General features: G+C 39.4%; 1 protein-coding gene across 8 annotated transcripts in view; it reads left to right on the top strand.

Annotated features, from left to right (window-relative positions):
* The window catches only part of MIB1 (mindbomb E3 ubiquitin protein ligase 1), a 104533-nt gene that overhangs the window by 68650 nt on the left and 18307 nt on the right, over nucleotides 1-17576 (top strand). For 6 of the 8 annotated variants that reach the window (XR_003096222.1, XM_025215454.1, XM_025215453.1 and 3 more), the window contains exons 15-18: nucleotides 578-739; nucleotides 9892-10073; nucleotides 12403-12595; nucleotides 16574-16652. Coding sequence is in view for 7 of the 8 variants with exons in the window: in XM_025215454.1 (XP_025071239.1) it covers nucleotides 578-739; nucleotides 9892-10073; nucleotides 12403-12595; nucleotides 16574-16652 (616 nt within the window). In the remaining variant the exon portion in view is untranslated. The other 2 variants (XM_025215457.1, XM_025215458.1) reach the window with 2 other exon arrangements.

A 17576-nucleotide genomic window follows, 5' to 3' on the forward strand; every position in this document is an offset into this window, starting at 1 on the left:
ATCTCTATTGGTGAACCCCGAGCAGAAAGTGATGGAAATCGGCAATATTCATAATAGAATCTTGCCACTGGCTAATGGCTGAAGACGGATGTCTCAAGCTGTAGTGGAAAAGATTAACTCTTCAATCAGGGGCTTTACTGCTTTGCTGATTTGGGGGGAAATAACATTTTCTTTGTGTAAAATTAGCATAACATGAAAATACATTAGTATGAAAATGTCACGAGAACCCTTGATAGGGAAAATTAGATACAAGCTTATAGAAATTTTTACCTTGGTAACTCCTTTTTTCTGGTGTACTGTTAATGTAATGTTGCACTGTTTATAGATCAGCTTAGAAGTGTTAAAAGTTCCACCCTGTTACATAGTTCTTCTTTTGTAGCTGTCCATCAAAAAACTCCAAGTAAATCAGGTTGTTGCAGAAACAGAACAATTGAGAGCAGTTGAAAATGACTGATATCCTAATTGGAAGTAGACTATTTTAGTTGCTTAGGATTTGTTGAAACTGTCAGTGTGTTTAACATTTTTCTTCCTAGTAGCTTTTATTTGCGAGATCTCAACCAGATTCCTTCCCTTTTAGCTTTTAGTCCGTGCAGGTGCTAAACTGGATATTCAGGATAAAGATGGGGATACTCCCTTGCATGAAGCCCTGAGACATCATACTCTGTCACAGCTTCGCCAGCTCCAAGACATGCAAGATGTGGGCAAGGTAGATACTGCTTGGGAGCCATCAAAGAACACAGTAAATACATGCATTTATTCCTTTTTTCCTTGTACACTGTCTTTAATCAAACTTAAAAATCCTGTACTGTTGAACTGTTTGTTGACAGCATAGTTTTGTTTAAAGATCTTCTATGTCAGATCACAGTGTATAAAATGAAGTTATCACATGAATATTCTTATATTTACTCATTAATTACCGCACCTTTTTTGAGACAAATGCATATGCTATGCAACAAAACATTTGTCAGCCAGTGCGTGATGGCTGCTGGGGGTTAAGAAATTTTAAGAAACAAACAGTAATACAGTAGAGTGAGACTGAAATGATTTCTAAAAATTAACATTTTGCATGTCTTCATTTATCGCTTGCAATTGTTTTATTTTATTCTTCATCTCTATATGTTTCTTAGAACTTTTGCATGTCTGATTGTGTCTAGCTATAGCTTGATCATTTTAGCTAGTATATTATGTATGCGTACTCTCTTCACAGAGTTCATTTCAGAATTCAAGTGACATGGGTGTCTTCTCAACTAATAACAAGGTCAAAGTTAATGTTCAAATAAATAAAAAGCTCTGGGGATACATACATCAGTTCAGCAAGTGAAAATAACAAATGAGGCAACTGTTTTATTCTGGTAATAAAAATGTTAATAATAAATTTTATTCCAAAGATAAAGATCTGTGTTGTAACAATAAAAAAGATCTATCTTTGTAACAGTTTGCCTCTTCAGTCTAAGAGCTGTGCCCACTAATGCTGATACTGAGACCAAGAGATGCTTATTTTAAGCCTCTAATTTAGGGACTCAATAGGCTTTTTGGACAAAAAATTAATACATAGTGCCCTCTTTACAGTTGAGAGGTTTTTAGATATTTCTTTTTCTTGCATGCTCTTTAGAAACAAAGTGTTCTTTATTGATTGTCTCTCTTTAAACTTATCTGTTTTGTGTTAAAATTATTTACTGATTTTAGTATCTGACTTGCTTTCTTAAAAAATTACAAATGTTGATACTGTTTTTTTCCCTGTTGATCTGCCATTTGAGTATTCCATCATTTTATTTTATTGAGTATTAGTGCATAAAATACCTACATCAACATGCTGGCAATTATTTAAAACATCATTGAGGTGTTATCATCTGTAAATATGCCAAGATACATTTATAGGGTGCCTACACACAAATTCATGATTCTTTATTTTAAAGCATAATCTAATAGTTCATTTCTGCTTTCGACAGTGTTCTAGACACGATGTGAACTCTGTCTTAAGACAAAAATTATTTGGCTTACAATGAAATGTTACTTTTTCCTGTTAGCCATGGAACCCCTTTTTTCCGCTTTAGTATCTAAAAATCAGGCTGGATTCTTTATCGTGCAGCATAATCTCCTAGTAAAGAATCTGGAACAAATTTATACCAATTGCAACTTCCAGCCTCCCTGCCTTAATAAAAGCAGAATTTGCCACTTCAGTTATTCCTGTAAACCCTGCTGTTGGGAAGGTGTAAGGGACTGAAATATGTATAGGAGTTAGGAATAGGGCAGCCTTTTTGAAGATACAGAAAGTCGGAGTAGAATTCAGGTATCTTGATGGTCTGTGTTGACTGAAGGCACATCAACAAAATTATACTTTTTTCTGTCTCAACAATATTTGTGGTTCAAAATATACTGACAGCAGATTTGTTGAGTTAGCAGGATGCCAGATGTATGTAGTTGTTCTGATTCCTGATATTCTAAGTGATTGTTCTTGTATTTCATTTAAACAAGCTTTATAGGAGAAAATTCTAATTTGTAAATTCATTGTATAATGATATTAAAAAGCACACTGTTTATTGATCATGTACAATCCTATTTATAAAAGAAAAGGTCACTTTGATTATCCGTGTGTGGTAAGTGACTCTAATGGTACCCACTGTAAAAGGTAATAAATGAAGTAACAATTAGATGCATTAGGAAAGCACACTTATCAACATTTGAAAGCTATGAATAAGATATTAAAATATACCTAGTTTAATATAAACTGCACTAAAAGTACTTTTGAGAGGGATTCAAAGTGTGGCTCTAAAACTGCTCCAACTTTTTCTAAAATATGCTATAGAACTTTTTTTAATACTTGGAATGATTAATCTCAGACCTAGTTTCAGCTTCGTGGTCTGAGATGAACTTTGCAAAACTTAACCAAAAGTGGTGGGAGTGGAGTGGTGGGGGTATTTTAAATATGAAGCAATCATATAGTAAATATGAAATGGATAGAATGTATATGAATTTTCTCAGATTTAGTACTGCATGGATGTTTTCCACTGACTGCATCTGCTAGATGGCGAAGATGTTTCCTTTTTTGCTTGGCTACCAGTCTTCTCAACCTCTTCTCAAGATTTCCCGGTTATGCTTCAGAGTTTGGGTTTCCAGTCTTTGGCGTGCCATGATTTACATATATGAGAAGTCCTTCACTCTAGGAATTGTGTTATACCAATTTTTTTAAATGGCCCAAGTGTCACCTCTTAAATTTATACCCAAACTTCCAAGTGCCCTGGGTTTCAAAAATAATATACAGCAAGTCCTCCCATGGAAGTTGAACAACAGACTAGGACTTTTCTTGTTTATCCCTAGATCAAGTTTCCTTTGACCCAAGAATTTTTTTTGCGTAACCAATCAAAATACTTGGAAAGTAGGCTGGGTGTGAAAAAGGCTGCTGTTGAAATGGAAAGGGTTTTGTATATTCCTTTATTTGTCTGCTTTGTATATGGAAAGTGCTAGCTGCATGTCACATATGCAGATTCTCACATTATTCCGAAAATAGTGTTCAGTGTAATTGTCACTACTGCAGAAAATATCCAGTAATTGGATGTTAAGGAGACAAATTCAGTGCTCACCTGTTACTCAATAAGGGTAATATGCAGTGATACTGTCTCTCCCCTGTATTAGTTTTTTTTATGTACCAAATTATTTTCTTGCTTTACTAGTAATAAATCAAGATTTCAGCTAATTATTTTAATAAATGAGATCTTTTGGGACAAAACCCTACTCTTACATGGACATGTTGCTTCCATTCAAGTAATTTTGGAATAGTGAGCATACAAAAGGGTAAAATTTCAGCTGTTAGAAGCATGTTTAGATTTTATTGCATCTGCTGGAGTGTAAAGGTCATTTCAGGAATGATTTATGTTATCATATTTTTCAAGTAGGTTAGTGATACAAAATATTGAAGTTGTGTAATTGTCTTTGTAATGTTTAATAATCAGGGAATGACGACTTGGTCTTCTGAATTAGTAATTTAATTTTGTTGCTGAACTTTCTTTGCTAATTTCTGGTGGACAAGATTAAGTTTTGAAAGGAAATCTGCATCTTGCTTGTTGGGTAAACTAATTTCCAATAATTCAAATTTATCCAGTGTGCCTCCCCTCCCTCCCCCTTTTCTTAAGGTAAGCTAGCAGATTTCTGTAGTCTGAACTTCTTAGCAAATCTAATATAGAAATCTCTTGTTTACTAAATATTTTGGAGCTCTTCTGAGGCTGAATTAATATCTTTATTATGTAATCATAATAGTTCCTTTTAATTTACATTTGTGGTAGTTGCTGTTGGTTATCATATATATATAATCCAGAAGAGTTATCAGAATTGTTCAGGTGCTTCATTGGTATTCTTGACTAACCTCTCATAGACTGTTCTGACTGACACAAGTATCCAGTGAAAGTATACCACAATGGCTGAAAAATCTATCCTGAGCTGTTAGTGGAAGATATCAACACCTGGAAGGGGAAGACTTTTAAATGGTCATGAACATTTTTTTCTAACATGACTCTTTCCTGGCAGTTGCACTAACTTGTCTGTTATGCCTAGAAAATGGACAAGTTTGCTGAATATGCATTTTAAAAGCAATGGAAAAAGAAAAGATGTCATTGCTGTGAGCAGCCTTTTGATCTTGGAATTTGAATGCGGCTTGTCACTTCCTTTTCAAAAACTTATTAATAGGAGATGAGATTCTTGGGTACGCTACTCAAGGTCTATTCTGACTTCCCCTGTCAATTTTGCAAGACAAGTTAATTTGATATGGTCATCTATTGTAAAATTCATGTAGAACTTCTGAAAACACAACTTCTAAACATTTAGTGCCTTTGAAAATAAAGTTGCTGTGGCTAGATTAATGATCATTTTACACTGGGATTTTTTGACATGATAGTCTGAAGGTCTCTGTTACTATGACATATGTGCTAGGTTATATCTGCATATTGCAAACAGAATTGGAGATGGAAAACTGGTTTTCTTAAAAGTTAGAATTGACGTAGTTGTAAAAAGGGTTGGCCTGGGAGGCGACATGCCAAGTTAAATTGAGTTTATGTCCTCTCTATTTTTTATGATCTATAGAGTAAACCGTAAGGGTTTTGCTCTGCTTATTTACATTAGAAGTCATAGAATCATAAATGAGTAGGACTAGAAGAGACCTTGAGTGGTCATCTAGTCCAACCCCCTGCCTGAGGCAGGCTCATCCCTGTTTAAACCATCCCATGCAGACCCATTGTTGAAGCTCTTACCAGACGTACATAGTCGACTCTGACACCACACGAGACGACACCCTAATCTGCCACTGGTAAAACGGGGGCCACAGCAGCCAATGTCCTACTGCTGCAAAAGTTGTTAAAAATGTGCTCAATATACTACCCTCCTCAGGGGAAGGCAGACATCCCCATGGCCCATACCAGTATAACCATGGAGTAAAATTCCTTCCTGACCCCAAAGATGATGATCAGTCTGACCCTGAACAGAGGGGCAAGACCCTCTACCCAGGAACCTCTGGGTATAAGTCCCAGCAGAAGCATTGGCAAACCCCAGTCAAAATCCCCAGCCTTGACTGCAACCAACACCCAGTGTCTCTGAGGAAGGCTTAAAAAACCCTTCTCACACGTGGAGTAGCAGGAGGGGGAAAAATCTTGACCCCATGCAGCAAATAGAAAAGCCCAGAAACATGGGAAATATCTATAGTAGAAGATAGGCATAGCTGTGCCCAAGTCATTCCTGACTGATGTCTGTTCTCCTTCTCTTGAACACTTCCAGTGATGGAGATTCCACAACTTCCCTAGGGAATTCTTTCCACTGCCTCACTGTGGTAAACAGTGAAGAAGTTTTTCCTGATATCCAATCTAAACCTGTTTTCCTGTAACTTCAAGCCATTGGTCCTAGTCCTACTCTGTACTAATAGAGGAAAAAAAAGTGTTTTGCCCTTTCTTTATGGCAGCTGTTTAGGTATTTGAAAACTGCTATCGTTTCCCTTCTTCTTAAGTGTCTTTTCCAAAAGTTAAACTTGCCTAGCTCCTTCAACCTCTCTTCGAATGACTTGCCTTTGAAGCCCTTTATCATTTATGGGACCTGCCTCTGCACCCTCTCTGACTTCTCCACATCCTTTTAAAAATGTGGAATCCAAAATTTCACAAAGTACTCTAGATGAGGCCTAGTCATTGCCAAGTAGAGGCCTCCCATGTCTTGTACCTAATGTGTCTGTTGATGCATCTCAAAACTGCTTTCTCCTTTTTGTGCAGCTGCATCACACTGCAGACTTGTATTGAATCTGTGATCTACCAAGACTTCCAGATCCTTCTCTGCAGTGCTGCCATCCAGCTACCCTTTTTGTATTTGTAGTTTTGATTATTCCTCCCATGGTGTAGCACCTTGCGTGTGTCAGCATTGAAATAAATCTGTTAGCTCCAGCCCAGCAATCTGTCAAGATACTTCTGAATTGCTGTCCCATACTCCTATGTGTTTGGGATCATTCCTATCTTTGTCACATCTGCAGACTTGCTCAAGAAACTTTCTATGCCAGCATCCAGATCATTAATAAACGTGTTGAACAACACTGGGCCCAGGACAGACCCTTGTGGGACTTTCCTCAAAACCGTTTGCTGTTCTGACATGGGTTTATAATAACCCTTTGTTTGCAGTTATTCAGCCAGTTGTCTATCCACCTAATAGTAGTTTGTCTATCTCACATTTCTCCGGTTTATCTATGAAAAAGTCATGTCATACCTTATCAGAAGCCTTGCTGAAGTCCAGATACTCTATATCCACAGCATTCCTCTCATCCACTTAAGTAGTTACTTTGTCAAAGGATATCAGGTTTGTTTGACATGATTTGCTCTTAATAAATCCAAGCTGGCTGCTTGTGGTTGGCCTTTCTTCCTCTAGATACTGCCACGTGGACTTTAGGGCTGCTTGCAGACATGAAAAAAACCCCTGGACAAAAGCTCTTTGCTTTAAACTCGGTGTGCTCCCACACTGAGCCCAGCACATGCCCAGAAGATGCAGTGCTTTAGTTGCACCCAGCTTTCCCAAAGTCTATAAAGATTGGATGTTCTAGGAGGGCCTTTTTGCACTTGTATCTAATAGCTGGTTGAATCAGGTTCAGCTAAAAGCACCAAAAAGCCCAGCTGAAGCACGTGCTCTATACAGGTGCTGTGGAGCCAGGTTGGAGTAACATGCTGCTGCTTCCGGTGGAATGCATTATTTTTCCTCATCTGTCAACACCCCCTTAGGATATGCTTAAACGTTGTCATTGTTTAAGTAGGGCTGTCCCATTTTTGGTTGGGGGTTGCATGCCTCGATGTGCAGTGTGGTGGTCCTCCCTCTGCTGTACTTCACTGGTACCCCCATACCACCTTTGGTGCAGAGTCATAGAATCAGGGTTGGAAGAGACCCTGAAGGATCATGGGGTCCAGCCCCCTGCATGAGCAGAAAAGACATCTGGGGTCAGGTGACCCCAGCCAGGTGACCATCCAGTCTTCTCTTGAAGACCTCTAGGGTAAGTGGTTGCACCACCTCTTGGGGGAGCTTGTTCCATAGTCTGGACACCCTAGTTGTGAAGAAGTTTTTCCTAATGTTCAGCCTGAAACTATCTTCCAAGAGTTTGTGGCCGTTGTTTCTAGTTTTCCCCCAGGGTGCCCTGGAGAACAGTTGTTCACCGAGCCTCTGATATACGCCTCTAATATAGCGTTAAGTCTCAATCAGGTCCCCTCTCAGCCATCTTTTCTTTAGGCTGACGAGTCCAAGATGCCGCAGGCTCTCCTTGTATGGCTTGCCATGCAAGTCCCTTGTCATAAGGGTGGCCCTTCTCTGGACCCTCTTGAGTTTTAGCACGTCCTTGTTGAAGTGCAGCGGCCAGAACTGGACACAATACTCCAGCTGCGGCCACACCAATGTTGAGTAAAGTGGGAGAATCACTTCTTTGGATTTACTGGAGATGCATAGATTGATGCATGCCAGACTTTTATTGGCCCTAGCAGCTACTGTCGCATTGCTGGCTCATGTTCATGCTGGGGTCTATTGTTACCCCCAGATCCCTTTCATTTGTAGTGCTGGTCAGGTTAGCATTGCCCAGCCTGTAGGTGTGCTGGGGGTTCTTCCTTCCCAGATGCAGCACTTTGCATTTCTCTACGTTGAACTGCATCTGGTTCCATTCTGCCCAACATGCCAGCCTATCTAGGTCTGCTTGTATCTGCTGCCTACCTGCGGGTGTGTCCGCGCAACCCCATATCTTGGTATCGTCCATGAACTTGGCCAATGGGCTTTTCACCCCCTCATCCAGGTCTTTGATGAAGATGTTGAACAGCACTGGGCCAAGTGCTGACCCCTGGGGTACGCCACTGCCCACATCTTGCCAGGGCAACACTGATCCATTTATTTGGACTCTGTGTCCTACCCTGCAACCAGTTTCGTACCCACCCATCGGTCTCGCAGTTGAGCCTGATATCTTCAAGTTTTCTGATCAGTACCTCATGGGATACCAGGTCAAAGACTTTCTGGAAGTCAAGGTATATGATGTCAATCGCTTTTCTCTCGTCCAGGTGATGAGTCACCTGATCATAGAAAGAAATGAGGACACGGCCATACTGGCTGTCATTCCGTATCATGCCTTGTTTAATGAATGTTTCTAGGATTTTCTCTGAAATAGAAGTTAAGCTAATTGGCCTGTAGTTTCCTGGGTTTTCATGCTTCCCCTTCTTGAAGATGGGCACAACACTGGCCCTCTTCCAGTCCTCTGGGATTTCTCCAGAGGCCCATGATTTTTGAAAGACCTTTGCCAAGGGCTCTGCGATTATTTCGGCCAACTCTTGCAGCACTCTTGGGTACAGTTCATCCAGTCCTGCTGATTTATAGATGTCTAATTTCTTTAATTGATCTTATACCAGTTCTATGACAGTGGTGGGAATGGTGTCAATCCCACCCTGCTCATTCTGTGCCCTACCTGGTGTGCTGTTCCCCTTGGTCTTGTGAAAGACCGAGGCAAAATAGTAATTTAGGAGTTCTGTTTTTTCCTGAGTGGTAGTGACCAGGTATCCTGAGGCATTGAGCAGTGCCCCCACACTCCCATTAGTTTTCCTTTCACTCCCTATGTAGCTAAAGAACGACTTGTTGTCCTTGATTCTTGTAGCTAGTTTTGGTTTGGTTTCCACCTTAGCTTGCCTAATCTGGTTTCTACAAGTGTAGGACATTGTCAAGTAGTCTTCCTTAGAGGTCCTTTGGCCCCTCTGTCTGTGGTGCTGTCTCCCACCACCATAGGCAAAAGTGGAAGTTGGAAGAGAGAGGGGAAGTTTGGAGACTCCATAGGTACCAGTACAAGACTAATAGGTAGACAGTGCCCAGACTGGGAGCCTAGGGGCAGCCAGTTGGACAGTGCTGGTTTAAGCCTTGAATATTCATATTTTATTGAGGTAGTAATTTAGTAATATTTGGTCAGTTGACATCAAGCATCATAGTTAACAAGGAAATCATTTACTCAGTTTTCTCTTCCTTTGTGATATTATGGTCTCACAGTTGTTCAAAGTTTTTTGTTCTGGTTGAAACCCCGGCATTTCTGCACTCCATTTACTGAATACACTGGGGAGATGTCCATGTGAGCTCTAAAATTGTTAGCTTGCATAAAACTAACAGCTGAGCAGTTGCAACCCAATATGTGTTAATTTAACTCTACTCAGTAGTCTGCAGTACAGACATGAAAGTAGGCCTGTGCATGGAATATGCCTTATTGGGTAATATAATTTGACTATAATTTTTGTCTTAGAATGGGCAGATAAGCTAAAAATGCTTCCTTGGATTTATACAGATGTCTACATGTTATATGGTTAGTTTTCGTTAAATCTGTGTTTGCAAGTATTTAGAGAATCTCAAGGCTGTTACCTAATTACTTTTTTTCAGTTAATAATGGGACTTGGCACACAGGGAGGAGAGAAGAAGAGCGCAGCGTCTATTGCCTGTTTCCTGGCAGCCAATGGAGCTGATCTCAGTATTCGTAACAAGAAGGGACAGTCTCCTCTTGACCTCTGTCCTGATCCTAGCCTCTGCAAAGCACTGGCTAAATGTCACAAAGAAAAAGTCAGGTTTGTATACCACAAAAATCTGGAATTTTCAAGCATCATGTTTACAAACCCTATTTTCTGTGAATTAAATCAAAGTTGAAAACAAAATGCTTTTTCCCTAATAATAATCGCAATAAATAGCTGAAGATTAAGATAAAGGTAAGCATAGTTGTATTCTGCAATGTGTTAAATGCTAGCTACAAAAACATTAGTTGAAGCTGGTGAGTAGTGACAGTGTCAGTTTCTTTTTTCTGTTTGAGGCACGATTTACACTTCATACTTAATGTACTCGAGTAATTCTGTATCACAACCATTCATTATTCCATCTCTGACATACTAATAATTAGTGGTACCTGTTGAATAGGTTATCCACTAGGAAGTACTCTGATTTGAAGAAAATGCCATGCATCATCAAATACCCACTTATTGATAAGTTTCCATTTACTGCTTGTCCAGCAATAGTGGTTTAGATTTTAAAAAATAAATAAAATAATTTCTCCCTTAATTCACAAATCCTGTAGCCATCTCAGATTTATACTTTTTATCCCTGTATTGTGAAGTATGTAATACTTTCTTAATTTTATAAAAACTGAAAAAAGTGTTCTTGTTGGTTCTGTCTTGGTTTGGTAGGAATTTTCTTTTTAGCCTTCTTGCCATGTAGATTGCAGATCATTGCAGCTTATTCTGTTTATGCGTTAACGCCTTTTATGGCATGGTCAGAGTTCTGGTAATAAAGATGTATTTAACATGTACTCCCTCTGCTGGGTATGGAGTAGCATAGAAGAAAAGATTCCAGATAAATACTGGTTTGAGCATTTGGGGCTTTATTTCTTAATTGCCTATAAGTAGGCTTTTATAATATATATATATTTTTTCATATGGGGTTATGATAGTGTCTTGGTTAGGTCAGATTCTGAACTTAAGGTAAGTGTCCCGTCAATATTAAAGTTCATAGGAAGGTGGTAGATTTTTTTCTTCTCAAATTCTCTAACTGCTTTGACAGTTCACTGGCTTCATGCTTTCTGCAGATCATTTTATTCAAGCATGAATCTTGTTAAAGCAAGCACTGGCAGAAAATGTCTATATCTCTTATAAAACTTGAATTCTTGTTTCTGTAATGGCAGTGAAATACAAAGGTATCTTTCCTCAACAGCTTATAAAACGAGCAAGAGGAGTGACGCAATCAAACTGTAATAGGATATGCCTAAGTTAGAGTTGACAACTGTTTACTAGAAGGCCTACATGTGCCTTCCATGGTGCGCTTGTTACTGTGGCATCATTTAGTACTTGCTTGAGGAAGTACTAAAGGATGGCGCAGTAACAGCCATTACTGTGCCATCCCAGCAGTGCACAGTTATTTTTAGCAGCTACGTTGCCATAGCGACACTCTATAGCAAGGTAGCTCGTCGCTATGGCAACGTAGTGTTGACAGCATGGTTTGTGTCTGCCAATGCTATGTCGCTGTAGCGTGACATGTAGACACGCTCACAGACTAACCAAAAGTAGGTTTCTATGTGTATGTAATATAACAAGCTTTCATGGACTGAAGCTCACTTCTTCAGATGTTGAGGTGGGCTACTAATTATTAAAGGTTTCCTAAATCCATTTGATGTCCCGTTTTCTTTCCCCCATGAATAAACCTTGTTATAGTTTAATATGGCTTGCAAATGGGAGAGTCTGTTTGACACTGGAACACACAGGCAAAATCTATTTTCCCACATTTTTGGGTAGGGGCTTGAGCCAGGAAAATAAATTTGTGTTAAAACTCCTGAACTGAGCTTGGCCCTTGGCTACTACAGTCCTGTGTCTGGCAGAATGGTTATATTTTACTAACGTTTTAGTTTTACTAACCGCTTCTTATGACCCAATGGCAGCATGGCCTGGCTATCCCCTGTGAAACTCATTTGTTCCTGTTCTATGCACTGATCTGGCCCTCTACCACACCCCTACAAATGCAGCCTCCTCTGAAAGATGTGGCAAGGGACAATTTTAGAGTTGCTAATTCATTGAATGGAGGCTGCAGTGTTGGGGGAGAGAGCAGCCTTCTGCATGGATCACATGCAGGATAGTGTCGACAGCTAGGGGATTAGTTGGCCCTTAGTAAAATGGGGAATGCAGAATCTGGGGCGGATCTGATGGCTAAGCTGTTAACAGGAGATCAGTATGCCTTTAGAAGAACCTAGAGTGGATTGCAGGCCGCATATAATCTTTTTGGGGGTTGGATTCACTCCATGGGCCAGAGGTTATTGACTCCTGGCCTAAGCAAATAATTCAAGACCCCATGTGGTGTGGTGTGACCAAGACTAACTTGTGCATAAATCATGTTCTTTCCTTTTTTTTTTCTTTTTAGTGGTCAGGTTGGCTCCCGAAGTCCTTCTATGATTAGCAATGACTCAGAAACGTTAGAAGAATGTATGGTATGTTCAGATATGAAGAGAGACACTTTATTTGGCCCATGTGGACACATTGCCACCTGTTCTCTGTGTTCCCCAAGGGTCAAGAAATGCCTCATCTGTAAAGAACAAGTTCAGTCCAGAACAAAGGTACTTAACACTTTTTAATTTTTGATAATTATTGTATTCTTTTTGCTATTTAATGAGTTTCCTGAGTACTGATCATGAAAGGGAAACGAAATGTATTAACATTTGCAGCTGATATTATTTGTTTTACATCTGTCTTGTCTCTGGCTGAGGCAAAGCTCAGTATTTTGTGTGACACATCTCCTTTTTGCCATATGTAAATGATAGAGGTCCAACAAAGGTTAGAGAGAAGATTTATCCATGTTAGGCAGATGACTAAAACTTTATAATAAGCTGTACTGACAATAGTATAAAGGTTGGAAGGTCGTAGCCACACCAAATTGTTAAACGTCTTCCCTATTTTCAGTGCTTACATTCAGGGTATCTTAAATTTCCTAGGACTTTCAAACCAGTTCTATTTCATGTCCATACTCCATGTAGACCTCTGCTTGAGGCAATCTCAGGTTCTTACACAAGTGTATTGCATAGCATGTGATCTCAACTGCCTTCTCTAGTGAAGTTTGATGTACCAGACTTGCAGCTCTGGTACATTACCCAATCCTTGAGAGACTTGGAACACTAATCATTACTTCAATTAGTTATATCCACTAATGGACATTTAAGCTTTTCTTTTTGCAAGGACTACCTGTCAGATTTGAAATCCTGCAAATTAAAGACAAAAAATCAATTATCATATTTCCTCAAATACAAGATGAGGTTTCCCCCTCCAGTTGGTATGGGGGGGAAAAGCCCCTTGTTTTACATTTTATATTTGCATACAAGGAAATTGCATTAAATATATTGTCTATCATTAAACTGCTGCTTTTACGTGCTCAGTATTGGAAACCAACTATGAAGTTGATTAAATGTAGCCAACACTGAGCATAACTATAAAGTACATGGGTCATATTAGGAAAACATGCTGATGGGAACTTACCACAAGAATAGGTTAATGCATTCCATCTGAATAAGATATATGGTAGTGCCTATTGAGTGTACTCTCCCTCAATGCTGACTCTTTCAAGTCATGGTGAGCCACTGCATTGCTTACTTTCAGACTTTCTCTTTATTCTCATAGCTGAGCTGCACCTTTCTTTCCCCTTGCCAATAATTTTTGCTTCTTCACCCACTTGAAACATCACCAAACAGGGGGACCCGAAACAGTTCACCCAGAATCCTTCTGTTGCCTTTTCTCTCAGCCTGTTGCATATAACTAGTGTGGCCCTGCCTTCCGTGAGATGAAGCTGGATGAGGTTGCCCTGCACCTCATCTACATATAAATTTTGGAGGATCCCAGGTTTTGTGACAAGAACATGCATTTCCAGTCATGTGTGTTGGGCTGATTAGCACATGGATACTGAGCAGTGCTGAACTATGGGTTCACCATGGCTTGAAATGCTGTTGACTCTGGTGGGGCCCAGCCCAATGAACTATATGATAAATCATGAATCTTTTGGCTTTGGACTAATATCATACATAGTTTGTACTATATAGAAGTAGGTGCTAATGTGCTACTGAAAAGTGTGTTTATGGAGTACCTGTGCTAAAACCTGCAGCAGTTTCAGAAAAAGTAAAATGCATCAATTCTAGGTTAAATAACTCCATGGTACTATATGCAAATTGATATAGCCATGTTTATTTCAAAGTCAGTTTTTTCAGGTTTGCTTCTCACTTCCATGTCGAAGGGAGAGCAGGATCTGACCGTATGGATCAGGGGAAAGTGCTGCAAGAGGAAGTAGTGTGGGGGGTGGAACAGAGGGCAAAGAGGCTACCTGACACCCTCAGATTTATTTTTCCTGCTGAAGCAGTGGGAGTTTGACAAATTCACAGACTTATAATAGGTTACTAGTAACCCTGAAGGAAAAACAAGGAAGGCAGATTATCCCAGAGAGATTCCTTACCTAACTTGTTCTTAAAACCCTACCCTCCTCAGTGTCTCTAGTTAACCTGTTTTAGTATTTAAATTATCCCCAATATCTACATCGCTTTAGCTGTCAATTAAGTAGATTACTAGTTATTGTAACTTACCCCTGTGAACCTGGAAACAAACCTTTTGTATATGGTGGGGCTTACGCCTTTCCTCAGATCGTTACAGACCACTACATCTTTCGTTTGACTTGATGGTTGACCATTGTGTATTGCATGTGGCTTTTCAAGCAGTTTGCAAAGCTGTCTTACGCACAAAACCCCCCCAACAATCCACTCTTTACTTTAAACTTGGTGCACTCCTGTGTCGAGGAAAGCTCATGCCCAAAAGAGGCAGTGGGTTACTTCAACGTAGCTCTGCAGTGTCTGTATGGATCGGGCTCTTTAGTGGGGCTTTTTTGGTGGTTTATATAGTTGCTGATTGACTCAGCTTTAGATAAAAGTGCCAAAAAAGCCCCACTAAAGTGCACAATCTATACAGATGCTGCAGAGCTGGGTCGAACTAACGCACTGCTTCCAGTAAAGCATGGGTTTTTTTTCTCCAAATCTGTTTCTCCTTCCTTAAGTAATAGGCCTATACTTTCTTCTGTATTTATAGAATTGTTTTTTTGCTGTCTTATGTATTTAAAGAAATGTTTTTTGCATGTTCCTGGATAGCTATAACTCATTTTGTACTTTCAGTCTCTCTTGATTTTTGCCCCTGCACTTCTACAATTTCTTTGAACTCATGCATAGTCATTGATTCTTTAGTCACTCCACACTTTACCTCTTCTAGTACCTCCATTGTGAGGTACTAGAAAAATGCACATTAGTTTATTTTAATGTGTATTAGCTGAAGAGCACTTTTTGTGACGCTTTAATGCACTTTAAAGCGCAAGTGTAGACGTAACCTTGGAGTCTGATCTTAAATACCTATCCACCTGGTAATTTTCCTTTACTTTCTGAAACAGTTGTGCTCAGCACATTCCAAGAATTTGTTTGATACACTCTTTATTTTGTCATGTTGCTTTTCCAGTTGAGATTGAGTGAGTCAGATCCCTCATTACCACCAGGTCCTGTCCTTTAAATGTTTCCTATAATTGTTCAAAATACCTCATTCACCTGTAATTTTGGTGGTTTATTGCAGTGATTCCCAACCTTTTTAGATTGTGGACTGGCAAACCATGGACCGGAAGTGACCGTGGACCAGCAAGCTGCGGACTAACAAACTGCAGTCCAGAAGTGACAGGCATACTGCGGAGCCCATAGTTTTTCATACTCGGTATAAAAAAGGGTTGGCAGCCAGTCCACAGTATGCCGGTCACTTCTGGTCTGGCAGCCAACCCTCCTGTGGACCGGCAGCCAACTCTTCGTGGCCCGATACTAGGCCGCAACCTGGGAGTTGGGAACCTCTGGTCTATTGTAAACTCCTACCATGAGATGGCTCCATGTATCTTTTTATCTTTACCTAGGGACATTCAGCCATTCTGGCTCTCGCCTCTTCCTGAACTACAGAGCAAATGTGTATATTCTTGATGTAAATATTAAATATTTTGTTAAACATAGCTTACAACTTAATTTTACTAAACTAGTGATTTCCAAACTGTAGCTCACAGAGAGCTACTGTCATACGCGTCACAGAAGTGTTATATGAATGGAAGAAGAGGTGACCAAGGAAAGCATGGATGTGTTGTAATTGGTCCATGTATCCAGTCCTTTGATACATTCCTTCCTCTGAAAATAAATTTAAACTTTTTTAGTCATTACTGTTGAGGGAGATTTTAATAAATTGAGCTGTTTTATTTTAACAGAAATACATATGCGTGCATCAGTACTGTTTCCATTTGTTTCCTAGCTGATGTGCATGACCAGAATTCCCATGTAAGCAATACTGAAAAGAATGGAAACATTCCTGGTAAAGATTACTGGTAGAGATAAATGTAACTTTTCATTTAAGTCATACTTTGAGATCGTGAATCAGCTAACAGGAAGGAGCATTTTAAAGCCTCTGCCTTGATAAAGGAAGTAAGCAAATTACAATAAGTGCAGTAAAAATGGGAGATGAATCTTTCACATATTGTTCTCTGTTCTTTACAGATTGAAGAATGTGTAGTCTGTTCAGACAAAAAGGCAGCAGTACTCTTCCAACCTTGTGGTCACATGTGTGCTTGCGAGAGTAAGTAGACCTAGCAGGTTCCAGAAAAAAAAAGATCTTGCAGCAAAGAATTCCTATTAAAAAATAGTTACTAAAAACTAACTAGTAAATGACTTAATAATAGAATTAATTAGAAATTTGGTTTTGCTTCCAGTGCCGTAAAACCACCTATCTGTAAGTGAATTTAAATAACTACAGCTCTGTTCATTGCCCTGCAAATAATTAATTAGGAAATTCATATATTTCACCTACCTGTGTCACTTATTTCTGACTAGGTTTTTTATTATAAACCGTATTGTCAGGGCATCCAGCAGTGTAAATGCAGTTAAATAATTTTTAAGTAAGTTTATAATTAAACATTTTTATATATTCCATTAATAGTACATACCTTTCCCCAAAGACTTGTCAGAGTATTCTTCTGCAACACATCACTCTGCTAACTGTGATTTGTCTGGTACAGCAACTGAAAAAGATCTGGAAACCAGTTAGGGAAGTCTCTGGAGGCTTTCTCTTGTTTATGTAACCAGATGAGGATGTAGAAATATCTTGTGACCAGGACTTCTGAGGCATTGCTGAAGGGTCAGTTGTCCAGAGAAGACCAATTGCTTGATGATGCTTTGGAGCTACATAAATGAGGGGAGGTAGTCTTCCTGAGAGAATGACTTGCTTCAACTTACTAAGGAAATCTGATTAATTTCGTCCTCAATGCTGTAGCGCAAAGACCTGATAGTTACTGCCTTTACTACCATCCTGATCTGGGCTCCTTTATTTATCTTTAGTTGAGATATAATGGGAAAGATTTTTAGTCAACTCCCATGGAGGAGCACATCAAGCAGATGGATTACCGTGATGATTGATCATTGAAATACATGTCACTAATTTGTAGGCCGTTAAGAGCAAGATAGAGACTCTCTGTATTTGAGAGGCTCATTCTTAGATTTGCTG

Source organism: Alligator sinensis, unplaced genomic scaffold (assembly GCF_000455745.1).
Source record: "Alligator sinensis unplaced genomic scaffold, ASM45574v1 scaffold1248_1, whole genome shotgun sequence".
Taxonomy (NCBI): domain Eukaryota; kingdom Metazoa; phylum Chordata; order Crocodylia; family Alligatoridae; genus Alligator; species Alligator sinensis.